Source organism: Pelodiscus sinensis, chromosome 1 (genome assembly GCF_052426305.1).
Source record: "Pelodiscus sinensis isolate ZL-2025 chromosome 1, ASM5242630v1, whole genome shotgun sequence".
Classification (NCBI taxonomy): domain Eukaryota; kingdom Metazoa; phylum Chordata; order Testudines; family Trionychidae; genus Pelodiscus; species Pelodiscus sinensis.
The window spans coordinates 358,157,225-358,176,023 of record NC_143052.1 but is presented as its reverse complement, the minus strand read 5'-3'; the positions used below and the strand labels follow the sequence as shown (position 1 = coordinate 358,176,023).

Genomic DNA, 18,799 nt, shown 5'->3' with positions numbered 1-18,799 from the left:
CTCTCCTCTCCTCTATCTGCCTCAGAATTCTTAGTCTGACTGCATATGGCAGCTCACCTGTTGTAAAAACCTGCTTCAGAATTCCCTTTTTACCTGCTATTTCCACAACAGAGACAGAGGGTATGTTTACACTACCACCCTAGTTCAAACTAGGGTGGTAGTGTAGATATACCCAGAGTGAGTAAAAGGGAGCACATATCCAGAGCAGCTATTTTTCCAACCCTTTCCTTAGGCATCCAAAAATGATCATTGTTTTGTCCAGTGCCATGAATGAGCTGTTGTTTCCAAGGATTCACTATCAGTTATGACCAGGACTTTTCTCCAAGATATATTTCATTAATACGTCTGCTAAAGTTTCATCCACCATAATGTATGCAATGTATTGATGCATGAAGCACCATCAAACATGGAATTTGTGGGATCAGTTGTTCATAATTCATGGCTCTGAATAATAAAACTGTACCTTCTCCTTCTTCCATAAGAACAGCATCCAGTAGTGTATGTGGTATCTTATATTCACATTATGGCTGTGTCTAGACTGGCAAGTTTTTCTGCAAAAGCAGCTGCCTTTGCGGAAAAACTTGCCATCTGTCTATACTGGCCGCTTGAATTTCAGCAAGAACACTGACTTCCTACTGTCTGAAATCAGTGCTTCTTGCAGAAATACTATGCTGCTCCCGTTTGGGCAAAAGTCCCTTTTGCGCAAAGCTTTTGTGCAAAAGGGCCAGTGTAGACAGCTGAGGTTTGTTTTGCGCAAAAAAGCCCCGATCGCGAAAATGGCGATCGGGGCTTTTTTGTGCAAAAGCACGTCTAGATTGGCACAGACGCTTTTCCGCAAAAAGTGATTTTGTGGAAAAGCGCCCATGCCAATCTAGACGCTCTTTTTCGCAAATGCTTTTAACAGAAAACTTTTCCGTTAAAAGCATTTGCGGAAAATCATGCCAGTCTAGACGTAGCCATTGTGTCTCAGTCCAGGCAATTACACTGTGACCATCAATCTAAATCCTAAGACACATCACAGAGATGATCCAAGTGGTGTGGGGAGGAGAAGAAGAGCAAGCCGCCAGTGTGGGGCAGGCACTGAAGGACAAGACAAAGAAGTGGTTGGATGTTCGAGGGAACATGTGGAGCAGGACTCTAAGGAAAAAGGTGGGGCGAGACCAGAGCCTTGCATGTCCAGTTACAATTAGAAATACAATTAGAAAGGTGACAGCCCTATGAGTTGTACATAGATGGATTTCCCAGTATCTCATGGTGAGAAAACATAGTAAAGTCAACAAAGAATTTAAACTTTCTTTGATTGGCCAGTCAATTGTTCCATGTCACCAGCCAGAACTCCCACAGAGCAATGCTTGAGAGCCACAAGCTGAGGAGAAAACTTTAGTTGCCCTAGAAAAAAAAATCGGAGCAGCTTTTCCCGGATCTGTTTTGTCCTCACCCCATAGATGATGGGGTTCAGCATGGGTGGAACTAAGAGGTAAATGTCAGCAATGAAAACGTTGAAATAACGGGGCAAATTGTTGCCCAAACGGACAGAGAGTGAGGCAAACAGAATTGGGATGTAAAAGGTTAATATGACACAGATATGTGAGCTGCAGGTCCCAAAGGTCTTTACCCGGGCGTCCTTTGTGGGGAGGCCGAAGATGGCCCTAAGGATCTGGATATAGGACAAGGTGATAAAAGACATATCAAGGCCAAATCTACAGGATAGCACAAAGAGGCCATAGTAACTGCTCATGCGGGTATCGCCACAGGCCAGCCTCACCACACCCAAGTTCTCACATTGAGTGTGGGCGATAATGTTGGTTCTGCAATATGGCCACTGCCTCGCTAGGACGGGATAGGGCAGTGCGAGAATGCTGCTGCGCAACACAATGAGCAGGCCAATCTTCATCACCAGAGAGTTAGTCAGGATGGTGGAATGTCTCAGGGGATGGCAGATGGCCACGTAGCGATCCAACGCCATGGCCGCAAAGATCCCAGACTCTATTTCTGTGAAGCAGTGAACGAAAAACATCTGAGTGAGGCAGGCACTGAAATAAATCTCCCTGGAATTGAACCAGAAGATTGCCAGAATTTTGGGCAGGGTGGTTGTGGATAGCACCAGGTCGGTGGTGGCCAGCATGCAGAGGAAATAGTACATGGGCTCATGGAGACTGGACTCCCTCTTCACAATAAATAGGATGGCAAAGTTCCCCAAGATAGCTATGACATACATGCTGAAGAAGGGGATGGAGATCCAGACATGGGCCGCCTCCAGGCCAGGAATGCCCAGTAAGATGAAGGTGGAGGGGTTGGTGAAGGCAGTTGTGTTGGAGTCTGACATGGAGCGGGGAAGAAGCGATTCAGCTCTGAGGCAGAACGTTGTCTCTGACTTGAACCCGATGCTCCGTGGAGTTTCTGGATGTGCCCAGGGTCTAGGGTGATGGCCACAGTGCAAATACCTGGATGGAGACACAATGTGAATATGAGACACCATGTACATTAAAGGAGTCTGTTCTCATGGGTGAAGGAGTTTGTACTTTCTTCACACTCTGAGAAATGGCACTTTCCTTATCCAGAGCCATGAATTAGGAACTAGAAACCATCATAATTCCATTTTTGAAGGTTCTCCATGCATCCAAAATTTCTATACATTATGGTGTGCAAACCTTAATAGACAGATTAAGGAAATATACCCCAGGGAAAAGACCCGGCCATAACTGATAGCAACCAGCTAATTCACAGCACTGGCCAAAACAAACACCATGTTCAGATGCCTTAGGAAAGGGTTGGAAAAATAGCTGCTTTGGATATATGTTCAATTTTTTCTTACTCAGTCTTTGTAAAGCAAAAAGCAGGTAGAACAGGAATTCTGACACTAGCTTTCAGAACCGGAGAGCTGTCATTTGCAGCCAGACTGAGACATCTGGGTCAGATACAGGAAACTATAGTACAACATGGAACTCGGTACATTACATGCAAGTGGAGAAACCGGGAAGAGTTGCCAATCAATACCATCTCTCTTGACTAATTGGTCCAAAGGACTTATTCCCCAAAGCTGTGTCAAAGCGTCAGCAAAAACTCCTTGGTAGGAAAAGTTAGGCAGAAAAATTGGGATTTCCTAAAAAGTATGATTCCATGGTCAATAAAGTTGGCAATTTGGCTAAAAATTCTGTTCAGTGGTGAGTGAAGGCAGCAATTAAGGGAAAAATGCATCATATAACACACTGGTGAAAAGAACAATTGATACAAAGCAATAGAAATTAGAAATTTTGAAAAGTGGTGCGACAGATATCAGGGAAAACCTTGATAGGGTAGGGCTAAGGATCCAAAAAGAGGGTATTAGGTATATCTTGGAAAAATATTGTGGCCAATTACCAGAAGTTGAAAGGAAACTTGAAGCACTTAGAATGTACTCAAAAGCATATACAGTAGAACCAGAAATAGCCTATCAGACAGCAAGCAGCACAGATCTCTCACCGTCAAAGAGGAGGCACATTCGGGACATGTTCCTGTTAAATGTAATTATTGAAAAATAAAATTATTTGACAAGTTTAGGAAACGATGGAAACGTTGCATGCAACTTTTTTTTCAAAAGTTTAGAAATATCATTAATGCCCATCAACAATATGGTTTCTGTAAAACTGGTCGTATCAAATAAATCCTTCTCTTTTTGTGTCTTCTTGATTCTACAGTGTAAAACCCTGGTGTGAATCAGGCCTGAGTGTCATGCAAATCGTGAGCCTCAATATAGCGGTAATGGGGTGAAATTTAATGGCCTGTGTTATCCAACAGATCACACTGGAGGATTTTATGGCTGCTTCTCACCTTTCGCTCAGTGAAACTGCGAATAACAAATGTATATAAGGCATTTATATTTACTGTGTCTCATAACACATGAGCAAGGGAACATGCAATTCCATTGAACATATTAACACCGGTAATCCATATCTGGACTGTGGAACTCTATAACACAGACATGATTGGAGTGAAGAGCTTAGTGAATGGGATTCACAAAGGAATCTGTAATTGTAAGTGTGCTGATGACACCACCTTTAGTTAAACAATGTCCAACTCCTTCAAGGAGAACAGCTCTAGTCCAATTCCTTGCAAGTTTTCCAAGTTGGAGAAGTTATGTATCACTATGCTGTTCCCAGGAGAAGCCCTTCTACATCCACGCTTTCCAGGAGATACGAGGCGAGTGATGAGCCCACCTGTTAAGAGCCAGAGCCCTGAGATTCAAGAGGAGGGGATGTCAGCATATGTGTATTAACACATGACTGGCTTTTCAGGTCTTTAGTCAATATCATCCACAGGAAATTTTCCATAGTGGGGAAACTAAGAGCCATGGAGAGAAAGCCGGTAAGATCATTCAGGCTTAATGGGCAGTGATCAACGGCTCGATGTCTGGTTGGCTATTGTTATTAAGAAGAGTGTCTGAAGGCCAGTTTTGTTCCACCTTTTTATTAATTACCTGGATGAGGGATGGATTGCACCCTCACAGAGTTGTCAGTTGACACTAAGCTAGGGGGAGAGGTAGATGTGCTGGAGGGCAGGGATAGGAGGCCGAGTGACCTAGACAAATGGGAGGATTGGCCAAAAGAAATCTGATGAAGTTTGAAGAAGGGCAAGTGCAGAGTCCTGCACAAAGGACAGAAGAATCCCAAGCATTGTTGCAGGCTGGGGACTGACTGGCTAATTATTAGTGGGCTGGAACACATGACTTACGAGGAGCATCTAAAGTATTTGGGCTTGCTTAGTCTGCAGAAGAGAAGAACGAGGGAGAATTTGATACCAACCTGCAACTACCTGAAGAGGGGATCCAATGGTCTCAATTTGCAGTGGGAAGGTCCAGGTTGGATATTAGGAAAAACTATTTCTCTGGGAGGGTGTGAAGCACTGGGATGGGATACCTAGGGAGGGGGTGGAATCTCCATCCCTTGAGGTGTTTGAGTACAAGCTTGACAAAGCCCTGGCTGGGATGATTGAATTGAGGCTGGACTCAATGACTCCTGAGGTCTCTGCCAGTCCTAGGATTCTATGATTCTATTCGACCTGAATGTTGCCCTGTGCCATTGAAATGGCTTGCGGCTGTAGGTAATGGGAAGGGATGCCCAGGAAGTGTCACCTTTTGCCTACTGATATGGGAGCAAACTCCTCCCTGTGGCAAGGGGATATTTACAGGCTGTGCAGAGCGGAAAGTGTCCCAGACTTACTCTCTGTCCTTTGATGCCCTGGGTTTGTCGAGCAGGGGAGCTCCTTAGCTGGAGATGGTACCTGTGGTTCTGAGAGGGACGTGTCTTCCCTGGGAACCCCCCTTAGGCAGCCGCGTCCTGCACCTCTCTCATCCCGGCGTCTGTAACAGTGTCCTGCGCCGAGAGCCAGCACAGGGCTGTGCACTGTTAGTAATATAGCTCTGGTCAATCCCAGAGGGGTTCTCTCAGCCAGTAGGGGATAAGTGAGCATCTGGATCAAAAAAGTTTGGAGACCAGCCTGTCTGGGCCTGTGCGCTATTTATCCAGTTTTAAGAGTAAACAGCAATTAAGGCCCTTCCCAAAGGGAGAGGAGAACTCCTGGGCTCTGGGCTGAGTCAGGGAGGAATTAGCTGCTGCGTGCATTTGTGTGTAGTTAAAAATCATAGTTGACTAGGCAGAAAAGGAGGGATACATTCTATATCTCCTTAGGGTCTGATATGCTGTAAATGCCCAGGATGAAAAAGGATAGATCTGGAGAAAGGCAACTAAGGACAGACACTAACACTTCCTGCAGGCACACGGGGCTGTCACTAAGGCTATGTCTAGACTGCTGCTTTTTATCGGAAAAAGGTACACACATTGCGCTCCACAATTTGTGTAGCTTTTCCTGATAGTTTTGTCGGACGAGGCTTTTCTGAAATTTGGCCCGTCTACAGTGGTCCAAATTTTGGAAAAACCTCTTTCAGAAGAGTCCTTCTTCCTCGTGGCACGAGGAAGATACGGCTTCTGAAAGAGCATGCCTGCTCTGCTGCAAAAAATGTCGGAAGAGCAGACACGTTCCCTGGATGTGGCAGAGTTTTTCTGGGATACCTCTGGGTCTCCAGGAGATAACACAAGTGGGCTGTGTTATTGTGGCCACTCTGTCCAAAGTAATTATAGCTCTATAGTTCCTGTCTCCTGACACCTCTTAAAGTTGCAGGCACCCTGGACAAGCCTGGTGGAAGGTAGCTGGCCCTGGAGCAGCACCTGACCACGTGACTCTTTCTTCTACCCACACTGTGAGCAATGGGCGAGCTACCACCCCCCTGAGATACCTCTGGCCCTCACAGGGAGCATGACCAGGGCTCCCAGGACCCACCAATGGGTACCAAGTGGCAGGCACCCTCGTAGTCTGGAGCGGAGATCCTGTCCATCCTCGAGCTGTGGGGGGAGGAGGAGACCCTACAGGACCTCTGCTCCAGACACCGCAATGCCAACATATATGGGCCCATGTCCAAGGCCCTGGCAGAGCAAGGACACCCACCCTGGTCCTTAGAAGAGGTTCAGAGTAAAGTTAAGGGGCTCTGCCAGGGCTATGCCAGGGCCAGAGAGCACAGCTTGAGCTTCAGGGCAGGACACCACTTCTGCCCGTACTATGAAGAGCACGAGATCCTGGGCAGTGGGGAAGCCCTTTCCCCACCCGTGATGGTTGACTCCGACCTTGACATGTTTGTTGTCGCCCGGCCGGAGGTCGTGGAGGAGGCGGACGAGCGACAGCTGGGGCAGGAGAAAGAGGAGGACAACACAGCGCCCACAGTCATGCTGTCCCTGGACATCTCTCAGGCATTATGTGACGCTGTGAGGGGGGAAAATCAGGTGAGGTCTCTCAGTTTTTCACACACAGGGTGGGGGAGGCAGGCGCAGAGGGGGAGGGGTGCGATTGTTGCTCAGTCTGCTTTGGTTGACATCATGCTGCAGACCGTGCACATGGAACCATGTGCAGCATCATGGTGCACCACGCAGCCTCAGCAGGCAGCCCCTGAGCACTCCTGGGATCCTGCTCACATGCTAACACACATGTCTGACCCTGGGGGGGGGGCAGGACGCCCTCCCACCACCAGCCGCTGCTGAAAGCACCTCAGGGTGCAGGGAAACCTGATGAGGCAGCACGTGGGCGACCTGTACGACATGCAGCAGACTCTGGCACAGAAGGTCCGGAAGGATGCAGCGCGGCAGACCTGCACATGGTCCCAGCTCGTGCAGCACTGCGATAACCTGTGTGCCGTGATGCACACAATCACAGCACACCCGGCTGCTGTCCCTGTTCCTGCTTCCCACACTCCTGCCCCCCTGCTGTGCACATTCCCCCTCTCACTGCCCTCCAAGTGATGTCTATGACCTTCCCCAAGGGATGCCCGTTCCCCATCCCCCTGCTCCCAAGTCATGCCTATGCCCTCTCCCAGTGCCCGCCCTGACCCCACTGCAGCTCACACTCCTGTGGTCCCAGGACCCACCCAACCCCAAGTTCACGAAGGTCCCCACACCTGAGGTGGCACTTTGAGCTGCCCTATGCGATTCCCAGCCCTGAGTATCCCTCATCCATCCCCCTCCAGGTTCTCAACCCCCTTCCTCCCCAGTTATTTTTTTATTGAAAGAAAAATACAGGGTACTTTTTGTTGAAATCAAACCAGGTGTGTTTACTGACTACAGGAAAGGGGTGAAGGGAGGGGCCGTGGTGGGAAAGGGATAGTGGAGCAAGGCACAGGCCCATTGGGAGACCCTGGGGAGAGTTACTGGGGTCCTTGAGAGAAGCCTCCTAGATGCTCATCCTCAACTGATGGTCCTGGTGGATAGCAGCTGTGCATGGCTGCTCAAAGGCCTTCCCTCAGTGAGTCATGCTGAGAAAACCAGGTGCAGAGGGAAAGTCTCAGCACAGGAACAAGAGCTGGTGCACAGATTCGCACAGTTTCACCAGGAGAGGACAGTGAGTCGGTGGAGACCTCTGCTGGGGAGCAGGGAGTATTCTGGCTGTAGACTCTCTACTGTGCTTTTCTAAGTGGCTTCCCACAGCGTTCCGGAGAATAGCTGGGTGAGCTCCTTAGCTAGGAATGTTTGTGTGAGACCAGCTTGGACGGTGTTGCAGCTTGCCACGTCCTTGTGCAAGGGGCAGCCCATTTGGGCGAGACATGGGGCCCAGCTGTACCTCAGTTCCAGGTGGCACCCTGGGGGACCCATCATAGACATGATCCAAGCAGTCATGGGGAACATAAGAGGAGCAAGTAACCATTGTGGGGCACATAAGGACAAGACATAGAGGAGGCTGGAGGATCAACAGGGGACGTGGAGCAGGACTCTGAGGAAAAAGGTGGGGCACGGGCCTTCGGTTTCCAGTTACAATTACAAATACAATAGCAAGTTGGCAAACCTATACATTGTACGTAGATAGATTCCCCAGTAAGTCACGCTGAGAAAACACAGTAAAGTCAGCAAAGAATTTAATCTTTCTCTGATTGGCCAGTCAGTGATTCAGGGATGAGTACCATGTCACCAGCCAGCCCTCCACGGAGCTCGGACTGAGGGCCACCACCTGAGGAAAATGCTTTAGTCCCTTTATCAGTAAAAAGCCAGAGTATCCTGTCCCGAATCTGTTTGGTCCTCACACCGTAGATGACAGGGTTCAGCATAGGAGGAAAAAGCAGGTATATGTCAGCAATGAAAACGTACATATAACGGGGCAAATTTTGGCCAAAACGGGATGACAATGAGGAAAATAGAGTTGGGATGTAGAAGGCTGATATGACACAGATGTGTGAGGTACAGGTCCCAAAGGTTTTGATACGGGCGTGCTTTGTGGGGAGGCCGAAGATGGCCCTGAGGATCTGGATATAGGACAGGGTGATAAAAGACACATCCAAACCAAGCCTACAAGATAGTACAAAGAGGCCGTAGTAACTACTGACACGGGTGTCAGCGCAGGCCAACCTCACCACACCTATGTTCTCACACTGAGTGTGGGCGATGATATTGCTTTTACAATATGGCCACTGCCTTGCCAGCAAGGGACAGGGCAGGATGAGAATGCTGCCACGCAACAGAATGACCAGACCAATCTTCATCACCACAGAATTTGTGAGGATGGTGGAGTGTCTCAGGGGATGGCAGATGGCCACGTAGCGATCCAATGCCATGGCCACGAAGATCCCAGACTCCATGTCTGAGAAGCAGTGAACGAAAAACATCTGGGTGAGGCAGGCATTGAAACTGATCTCCCTAGAATTGAACCAGAAGATGCTCAGCATTTTGGGCAGGGTGGTTGTGGACAGGACCAGGTCGGTGACGGCCAGCATGCAGAGGAAATAGTATACAGGCTCATGGAGACTCGGTTCCTTCTTCACAATAAATAAGATGGCAAAGTTCCCCAAGATGGCTATGATGTACATGATGCAGAAGGGGATGGCGATCCAGACATAGGCCGCCTCCAGGCCAGGAATGCCCAGTAAAATGAAGGTGGAGTGGCTGGTGAAGGCAGTTGTATTGGTATCCATCATGCAGTGGAGGAGAGGCAATTCAACTCTGAGGCAGAACGTTGCCTCCTACTTGAAGCAGATGCTCTGCAGACTTTCTGTACAAGCACAGGTTCAAGGGCGATGGTTACAGTGAAATTGCCTGAATGGAGATACAACGTGAATATGAAACACCACATACAGTACAGGACGCTGTTTTCATGGGGGAAGGAAATTGTACTTTCTTCCCACTCTGGAAAATGGCACTTTTACTATACAGAGATATGAATTATGAATAACAGAGCCTATTAATTTCATGTTTGATATTGCTCCATGCATCATTACTGTCTGTACATTATGGTGTGTGAAACCTTAATAGGCATTGGGAGGAGATTCACCCCAGGGAAAAGACCTGGTCATAACTAATAGCAATTCCATGGAAACAACAGCTCGTTCATGGCACTGGCCAAAACAAAGGATGGAAAATATCAGCTCTAGATATGTGCTCAGTTTTGCTTACCCAGTCTGTATAAAGGAAATAGCAGGTAAAAGGGAATTCTGAGTCTGGCTTTGAGATCAGGGGTGTTGTCATATGTCTGGGGCAGATAGAGGAGAGGAAAATAGAAAGTAGAACTCGTTACATTACATTCAAATGGAGAAAGTAAGAAGAGTTGCCACTTCGTACTATCTCTAGTGACTCATTGCTCCAAAGGGCTAATTCCTTCCAGCTGTTTCAAACCATCAGCAAAACGGTTTGAGAGGAAAACTTAGGCAGAAAAATTGAATTGAAAATAGAGAGGAAACTGGGTGAAATTTAGTCACCTGAGTTACATAGGCCATCACATTGGAGGATCTTCTTAATGTCGCTCTGACCTTAAACGCTATGGCTACATCTACATCGCGCATTCTTGTGCAAGAAGATATGCAAATGAGGTGTGGCAATGAATATTGCTGCACCTCATTTGCATACCTAATGAGCCGCCATTTTGCGCATGGGGGTTTTGCGCAAATGTGAGCACTCTACACTGTTCCTTTTTGCACAAAAATCCCTCTTGCACAGGAACCTTTCTTCTTGAAAGTAGGTGGCAGAACGACTCTTGCACAAGAGGGGTTTTCTGCACAGAAAGGAGCAGTGTAGACTGCTCCTTTTTGTTCAAAACCCCCTTGTGGAAAAATGGCAGCTCATTCGGTAAGCAAATGAGGTATGGTGATATTCATCGCTGCAACTTCATTTGCATATCTTCTTGTGCAACAATGTCCAATGTAGACATAGCCTATGAATCTATTGATAAAGGAAGTAGATCAGGTACATAATTATAAAACACGAGCAAGGGAACTCACAAGGAGACTGAGGGGGCATACAATGGACGTCTGCAAATCATGACTAGAATGAAGTGAAAAAGGAAAAGTTATAAACTTGTTTCCATAACGCAAGAACTAGGGGTTTACAAAATGAAACTAATAGATAGCAGGTTTCAAACACACAAAAAGGAGGTATTTCTTCACGCAACACCCATCCAATGTGTGGAACTCCTTGCCAGAGGATGTTGTGAAGACCAGGACCTTAACAGGGATCAAAAAAGAACTAGATAAAATCATAGAGACTAGGTCCATCAATACTTCTTTGCTGTCCCTTGCCTCTGTTTGACAGAGGCTGGATATGGGTGACACGGGAGGGATTACTTAATGATTCCCTTACCTGCCATTGATTGTTGTTGAAAGACAGAATACTGAGCTAGATGGATCTTTGGTGTGTTTCAATACGGCCATTCTTATGTATAACATAGAAAAATTAAAATGCTTACATAATCCATCTTTAGCCTATAGAACTCCTTCCCATAGACGTCATTGCAGTGATTAGAAAGGCAAAGACACAAAATGAGCTCAATCTAGCTAGAGACATAAAGGGCAACAAGAAGACATTCTACAAATCAATCAGAAGCAGGGTTAAAAAAGCGCTAAATAAGTTCACGGAGCCTGTGTCTACACTGGCATGAATTTCCAGAACTGCTTAAAACGGAATACTATTCCGTTTTCAGTTTTTCCAGAAAAGGAGCATCTACATTGGCAGGCTGCTTTTCCGGAAAAGCCCTTTTTCCGGAAAAGCGTCTGTGGCCAATGTAGACGCGCTTTTCCGGAAAAGAGCCCTGATCGCCATTTTCGCGATCGGGGCTTTTTTCCGGAAAAGACTACTGGGCTGTCTACACTGGCCCTTTTCCGGAACAGTGTTCCGGAATAAGGACTTATGCCCGAGCAGGAGCAGAATAATTTTTCCAGAATAGCGGCTGATTTTGTACAGTAGAGCGTCGTTGCTTTTCCGGAAATTCAAGGGCCAGTGTAGACAGCTCGCAGCTTATTCCGGAAAAGCGGCTGATTTTCCGGAATAAGTGGCCCAGTGTAGACACAGCTGGAGGTTGGGTCCATCAATGGCGATTAGCCAGGATGGGCAGGAACAGTGTCCCGAGCCTTTGTTTGTCTGGAAATGGATGACTGGGGAGGAATCACGTGTTGTATTCCCTCTCTATGGGGCATATGGTATTGGCCATTGCCAGCAGACAGGCTACTGGGCTAGATGGATCTTTGGTCTGACCGAGTCTGGCCGTTCTTATGTTCTTATGTACTTATGTAAGAGGAAGACCAAGGACAGAGTAGGCCCGTTGCTCAGTGAAGAGGGAGAAAGAATAACAGAAAACTTGGAATTGACAGAGTTGCTTAATGACTTCTTTGGTTTGATTTTTGCCAAGAAGTTAGATGGTGACACCCATGCCTAACATAGAGAATGCTAGTGGAAATGGGATAGGGCCAGAAGTTAAAATAAGAAAAGAGCAGGTTAAAAATTACTTAGAAAGGTTAGATGTCTTCAAGTCAGCGGGGCCCTGATGTAATTCATCCATAAATACTGAAAGACCTGAGAGAGGACGTATCTGAACCTTTAGCTATCATCTTAGAAAAACCATGGAAGACAGGAGAGATTCCAGATGACTGCAGAGAGGGAGCTATAGTCTCCATCTATAAAAAGGGAAACAACCTAGGGAATAACAGAACAGTCAGATTAACTTCTGGGCCAGGGAAGATAATGGAGCCAGTAATAAAGGAATTCATCTGCAAACAACTAGAAGATCATTCAAAATTTTCCCCTGTTCCCTGCCTATCCTTCCTGAGCAATTTGTGCCTTTTATACCAATATTCCAATCGTGTGCATTATCCCACCAAGTCTCTGTGATACCAACAACATCATAGTTCTTTTTATTTATTAGCGATTCAAATTCTTCCTGCTTATTCCAAATACGTCTTGCATTTCTAGACAGGCATTTAAAAATCTAAGATACTGACTTGATTTTGCCCCCCTCTTCTGCCTCGTCCCTCCTTTATCTCTGCTATTATAGCCCACGCTCCCTTCCATTTCTGAGCCATCTCCCAGGTCTCCATGCCTGTCACTTACCTGTGGGCTATGGTCACACACCCCTGGCAAACTTAGTTTCAAGCATTCTCACTAGGTTAGCCAGTCTGTATCCAAGTACTCTCTTCCCCTTCCTCGAAAGGTGAACCTCATCCCTGTTAGCAGCCCTTCTTTCAGGAACAACATCTTATGATCAAATAAGATAAAGTCCTCTTGGCGACACCGTCTTTGCAGCCAGGCATTCACCTCCAGAATGCACCCGTCTCTGCTTGGGCCCTGACCTTTGACAGGAAGGACTGAAGAGAACCCCACCTGCGCTCCAAACTCCTTCACCCATACTCCTACTCTTGATCTGCTCAAGGTCACACCTTGCAGTATCATTAGTGCCCGCATGGATGAGTAGCATGGGGTAGTAGTCAGAGATCTGGATAAACCTTGAGAATCCCCCTGTAGCATCTCGGATATGGCCTCTGGCAGGCAGCATACCTCCCAAGATGTCACGTCAGGGTGATGGATGGGTGTGTCTGTTCCCCTCAGAAAAGAGTCCCCTGCAGAAAAGAGTGTCCCTCCCACTCAGAAGAGTCTCCAAACACCATTACCCCATGTTTCTTCCTCACAGAGCTAGCTGCATCCCTGTGGCAAGGGGATATTTACTGGCTGTGCAGAGCAGAAGGGGTCCCAGACTTACTCTCTGTCCTGTGATGCCCTGGGTTTGTTGAGCCAGAGTTGCGCTCCTGAGTGTTCTGAAAGGGACGTGTCTTCCTGCGAGCCCCCTCAGATGCCTTACTCAGCCCAGCAACTGCAGGAACTTCCCACGTCGAGAAACAACACAGGGCTGTGCAGTTAATAATATAGCTCTGTGAGGTCCCGGTGGGGTTCACTCAGCCTATAGTGGATACGTGAGCATCTGGATCAAAAAAGTTTGGAGACCTGCCTGTCTGGGCCTCTGGGCTATTTTTCCAGCTTCATGAGTAAACACCAATTAAGGGCCCTTCCCAATGGGAGAGGAGAACTCCTGGGCTCTGGGCTGAGTCAGGGAGGAATTGGCTGCTCTGTGCACATGTGTAAATTTACAATGTATAGTTGATTAGGAAGAAAAGGAGGGATAAAGTCTATATCTCTTTAGTGTCTGTTCTTAGTCACCTTGCTCCAGATCAACTTGTTTACATCCTAGGCGATTACAGTGTATCAGACCCTAACACTTTCTGCAGGTACATGGGGCTGTCCCTAAGGCTACGTCTACAGTGCAGCACTATAGCTATTCCGTGTCTTTTGAGTGTGCCCATTATTTTGAAATATAATGGGCTTGATACTCCAGTGTCCCTGTAAACCTCATTCCACATTTCAGGTACAGAGATTTATTTTGAAATAAGTGTTGTGTAGACAGCACCAAATTTCAAAATAAGCTATTTTGAAATAAGATACACAATTTGCGTAGCTCAACTTGCGGATCTTGTGTTAATCTACGGTGTCGTGTAGATGCACCCTAAGGGATCAGAGATAATAATACTCATCCATAGCTATCATCTCATCATGTAGGACATGGACAAGATCTTGCAAAGGAAAGGGACTGTGAGAAGAAACCCATAATGCAGCTAAGCTGGGAGACATGAATTGGCCATGGCAAGACAGAGGGAGTGGAAGGATGACAGAATGACAACCAGGAATCCTGACTTCCTTGCAGTAACCACAATCCTTCCCTGGCAGGGACATGTAGCAGGAGACAGAGGGAAGGCTGGAAGAGGGAAGCTGATCCTTTACCATCTTCTAAAGTTGAATCTGATCTTTTCAGAACCAGCTGGAGTTTTGGAACTTGCCACTTCTGGGAGGTGTGAACTCTGAGTCTCCACTTCTGCTTCCACTGGCCTGGTCTACACTAAAGAGGAAAGTCCCATTTAAGATACATGACTCCATATATGTTAATTATGTAGCTGGATTATAGAAGAACATAAGACCGGTCAGACTGAGTCAAACCAAAGGTCCATCTAGCTGTCTGCCAACTATGACCAATACCAGAAGGCCCAGAGGGAGGGATCACAACAGGTAATAATCACGTGAAACCCACCATGAAACTCACCTCCAGAGAGACAGAGCTAGGGACACCGTTCCCACCCATCTTGGCCATAGATGGACCTAACCTCCATGAATCTATCTAGTTCTTTTTTGAACCCTGTTAAAGTCCTAGTCTTCACCGTATCCTCTGACAAGGAGTTCAAGAGGTTGACTGTGCGTTGAGTGAAGAAAAACTTAATTTTGTTTGTTTTTACTCCGCTACCGATCAATTTCATTTGGTGACCCCTAGTTCTTAGGTTATGGGAACAAGTAAATAACTTTTCCTTAATCACTTTTTCCACATCAGTAATGATTTTATAGACCTCTATCATATCCCCCCTTAGTCTCACCGGTTACATCTATACTAGCTCGTTAGTTCGAGGTAAGTAGCGTAATGAGGGCAAGTGGAGTTGCAAATGAAGCCCAGGATTTAAATATCCCAGGCTTCATTTCCATGTTCCTGGGCACCACCATTTTTAAATCCCCCTTAGTCCAAACTTCGTGCCCATGGCTACATGCGGCACGGAATAGGTAGTTCAAATTAGGATATTTATGTACAGGGCAATCAAACCCAGTTCACAGGGGAAGGGTGCTTTAAAAGTTTGGTTGAATTTTAGAGATGACTAGTAATGTGATGTTTCCTATACTGAAAATAGGGAATAATGCTGGGAATATTCAGAATGGCACCGAATCCCAGTGTGGTCTGTGCACGGGGACCATGGGAGGGGCCCTTCTGAAAGGCTCCGTCTGCAGAACGTGAACAGCCTGTGAAGGGGCCTGAGCCGGCACCGCCTGGGCAGGTCTGGAGTCTGGCTCTGTCTGTTCTGCTGAAACGTGGGGAAGCTGAGAGCCCCCCGCCCGCCGCCTGCCAGGTGCAGCAATGGCAAGGCCAAGGAACGGTGATGGTTTCTTGAGGAAATTCACACAACTGCGGGCAATAGAAAGCTCCCCAGACAGCCCTGCACAATGGGAACGGCTCGGTCCCGGCCACGGCCAACAGGCTCTCGCCCAGTTGGAAGAAGATAGAAAAAGGGGCAATGACAGGACGTTGGGTCCTCACTCTCCCTAGGACAATGCACTTGCGCGTAAGGGAGGGAAAGTCCTGAATGTGGGGGTAGGGGAATGTGCCAGCCTTGTGCAAATAGGAAGCCTGCCTGAAAAAGTGAATCTACCTGTACTAACGACCAGGGCGAGACGCTGCTCCGTTCAAATCCTCATGGGTGTTAGCGTAACATTGTGGGTTTGTTTTATTTCTTATCATATTCCAATGTCGCCCCTTAGCTCTCAACCATCCTCCCTGCACAGTTCTCCTTATGCCGCTAATGCATCTATGTTACCCAGCACACGGCACTTTGTCTGAGGTGCAAAGGGGAAAATCTCAGCTCATGAACAAGAGCTGCTGTGTAGCCACTTGCCTTGTAGAAGGGTGCCCAGGGTAGCACATTCTGATCGGGCAGATTTCACCAGGGCGGGGCAGTGCAGCTGTGAAGACTTTGACTGGGGAGAGGGAGTGGTTCGGCTGTAGCCTCTCTCCTGTGGTTTGAAGACTGGCTGCCCAGAGCATTCAGGAACAGAGCTGGGTGAGCTGCCCAGCTAGGAATGTTGGTGTGATGCAAGCACACAGGGCTTTGCAGCTTCCCACATCCCTGTGCAAGTGGCAGCCTAGTTTTGTGAGACATGGGGCCCAGCTGTTCCTCATTTCTAGGTGGCACCCAAGGGGACCCATGACAGAGATGATCCAAGAGGTGATGGGGCGCAGAAGAGGAGCAAGCTACAAGGGTGGGGACGTGAAGGACAAGAGATAAAAGTGGTTGGAGGCTCAAGAGGAGACATGGAGCAGGGATCTGAGGAAATAGGTGGGACAAGGACAGGGCGTTGGGTATCCAAGTTAGAATTAAAAAGGTGACACCCTATGAGTTGTACACAGATGGATTCCCCAGTATGTCACGCCGAGAAAACACAGTAAAGTCAGCAAACAATTTAAATGTTCTTTAATTGACCAGTCAGTGACTCAGGGAAGAGCACCGTGTCACCAGCCAGCACTCCACATCAGTAAAGCCAGAGTCTTAGGAGAAAATTTTAGTCCCTTTATGAGTCAAGAGCTGGAGTAGCTTATTCCAGATCTGTTTGGTCCTCACACCATAGATGATGGGGTTCAGCATGGGGGGAACCAGGAGGTACACATTAGAAATGAAAACTTGGAAATAACGGGGCAAATTGTGACCAAAACGGGATGTCAGGGAGGCAAATAGAGTTGGGATGTAAAAGGCTAATATGGCACCAAGGTGGGAGCCGCACGTCCCAAAAGTCTTGATCCGGGCATCCTTTGAGGGAAGGTTGAAGATTGCCCTAAGGATCTGGATGTAGGACAGGGTTATGAAAAACACATCCAAGCCAATTCGACAGGATAACACAAAGAGGCCATAGTAACTACTGATGCGGGTGTCGGCACAGGCCAGGTTCACTACAGCTACGTGAGCGCAGAATATCTCAGCGATGATGTTGGTTTTGCAATATGGCCACTGCCTTGTCAGGATGGGATAGGGCAGTGCGAGAATGCTGCCACGCAACACAATGACCAGGCCAATCTTCACCACCAGAGAGTTTGTCAGGATGGTGCAATGTCTCAAGGGATGGCAAATGGCCACGTAGCGATCCAATGCCATGGCCACGAAGATCCCGGACTCAATTGCTGAGAAGCAGTGAACAATGTACATCTGGATGAGGCAGGCATTAAAATCGATCTCCCTTGAATTGAACCAGAAGATGCTCAGCATTTTGGGCAGGATGGATGTAGACAACACCAGGTCTGTGACGGCCAGCATGCAGAGGAAATAGTACATGGGCTCATGGAGACTGGCTTCCTTCTTCACAATAAATAGGATGGCTAAATTTCCCAAGATGACTATGGCGTACATGGCACAGAAGGGGATGGAGATCCAGACGTGGGCCGTCTCCAGGCCAGGAATGCCCAGTAAGATGAAGGTGGAGGGGTTCATGAAGGAAGTGGTGTTGGTCTCTGACATGGAGTGGCAGGGGGGATGCGATTCAACTCTGAGTCAGAACGTTGTCTCTTATTTGAACCAGATGCTCCGTGAAGTTTCTCTATAATCCCAGGGTCGAGGGCGATGGTCAAAGTGAAATTGCCTGGATGGAGACACGATGTGAATATGAGACACCACATACACTGTCCTCACAATCTGAAAAATGAGACTTTCACTATCCAGAGGCATGAATTATGAACAACACACCCTGTTAGTACCATGACTGAAGACGTCCATGCAGTGTGAAGCGACAGTCAAAAAAGCAAAAAGGATGTTAGGAATCATTACGAAAGGGACAGATAAATTCATGGAGGTTAAGTCCATTAATGGCTATTAGCCAGGATGGGTAAGGAATGGTGTCCCTAGTCTGTTTGTCAGAGGGTGGAGATGGACGGCAGGAGAGAGATCGCTTGATCATTACCTGTTTGGTTCACTCCCTCTGGGGCACCTGGCATTAGCCGCTGTTGGCAGACAGGATACTGGGCTGGATGGACCTTTGGTCTGACCCAGTATGGACATTCTTATGTTTTATGTGCATAAATAATTTCCACATATTATTGTGTGTGAAACATTAATAATCAACAGGGGGAAATACACCCCAGGGAAAAGACCTGGCCACAACTAATGGTTACTCGATGGAAACAATATTCAGAGTACCAGCCAATACAAAGACCGTGTTCGGATGCCTAAGGAAAGGGATGGACAAGTAGCTACTCTGGATATGAGTTGAAATTTGCTCACCTAGACTCTGTAAAGTAAATAGCAGATAGAATGGCAATTCTGAGGCAGGCTTTGAGAACGGGGGAGCTCTCATATGCAGCCAGACTGAGAAGTCTGGGGCAGATAAAAGAGAAGAAAATAAAA

At 47.3% G+C, this 18,799-nt stretch overlaps 3 protein-coding genes across 3 annotated transcripts; all 3 read right to left on the bottom strand.

Moving 5' to 3' along the window:
• Positions 1–1,285: 1,285 nt before the first annotated feature.
• Positions 1,286–2,326, bottom strand: LOC102443968 (olfactory receptor 52E8-like). The gene has a single exon (XM_006119582.3). It carries the CDS (start codon positions 2,324–2,326, stop codon positions 1,286–1,288), a length of 1,041 nt encoding a protein of 346 aa, XP_006119644.3.
• Positions 2,327–8,431: 6,105 nt separating this feature from the next.
• LOC102444208 (olfactory receptor 51E2-like) lies at positions 8,432–9,484 on the bottom strand. Its single transcript, XM_025182855.3, has one exon. The coding sequence runs from the start codon at positions 9,482–9,484 to the stop codon at positions 8,432–8,434; it is 1,053 nt and encodes a 350-aa protein (XP_025038640.3).
• Positions 9,485–16,926: 7,442 nt separating this feature from the next.
• Positions 16,927–18,034, bottom strand: LOC102444446 (olfactory receptor 52R1-like). Its single transcript, XM_075923373.2, has one exon. The coding sequence runs from the start codon at positions 17,915–17,917 to the stop codon at positions 16,958–16,960; it is 960 nt and encodes a 319-aa protein (XP_075779488.1). The 5' UTR covers positions 17,918–18,034; the 3' UTR covers positions 16,927–16,957.
• Positions 18,035–18,799: the final 765 nt, after the last annotated feature.

Coding starts and splice junctions, on each gene's coding strand:
- LOC102443968 (XM_006119582.3), bottom strand. CDS start 2,326: ATGTCAGACTCCAACACAACTGCCTTCACCAACCCCTCCACCTTCATC.
- LOC102444208 (XM_025182855.3), bottom strand. CDS start 9,484: ATGATGGATACCAATACAACTGCCTTCACCAGCCACTCCACCTTCATT.
- LOC102444446 (XM_075923373.2), bottom strand. CDS start 17,917: ATGTCAGAGACCAACACCACTTCCTTCATGAACCCCTCCACCTTCATC.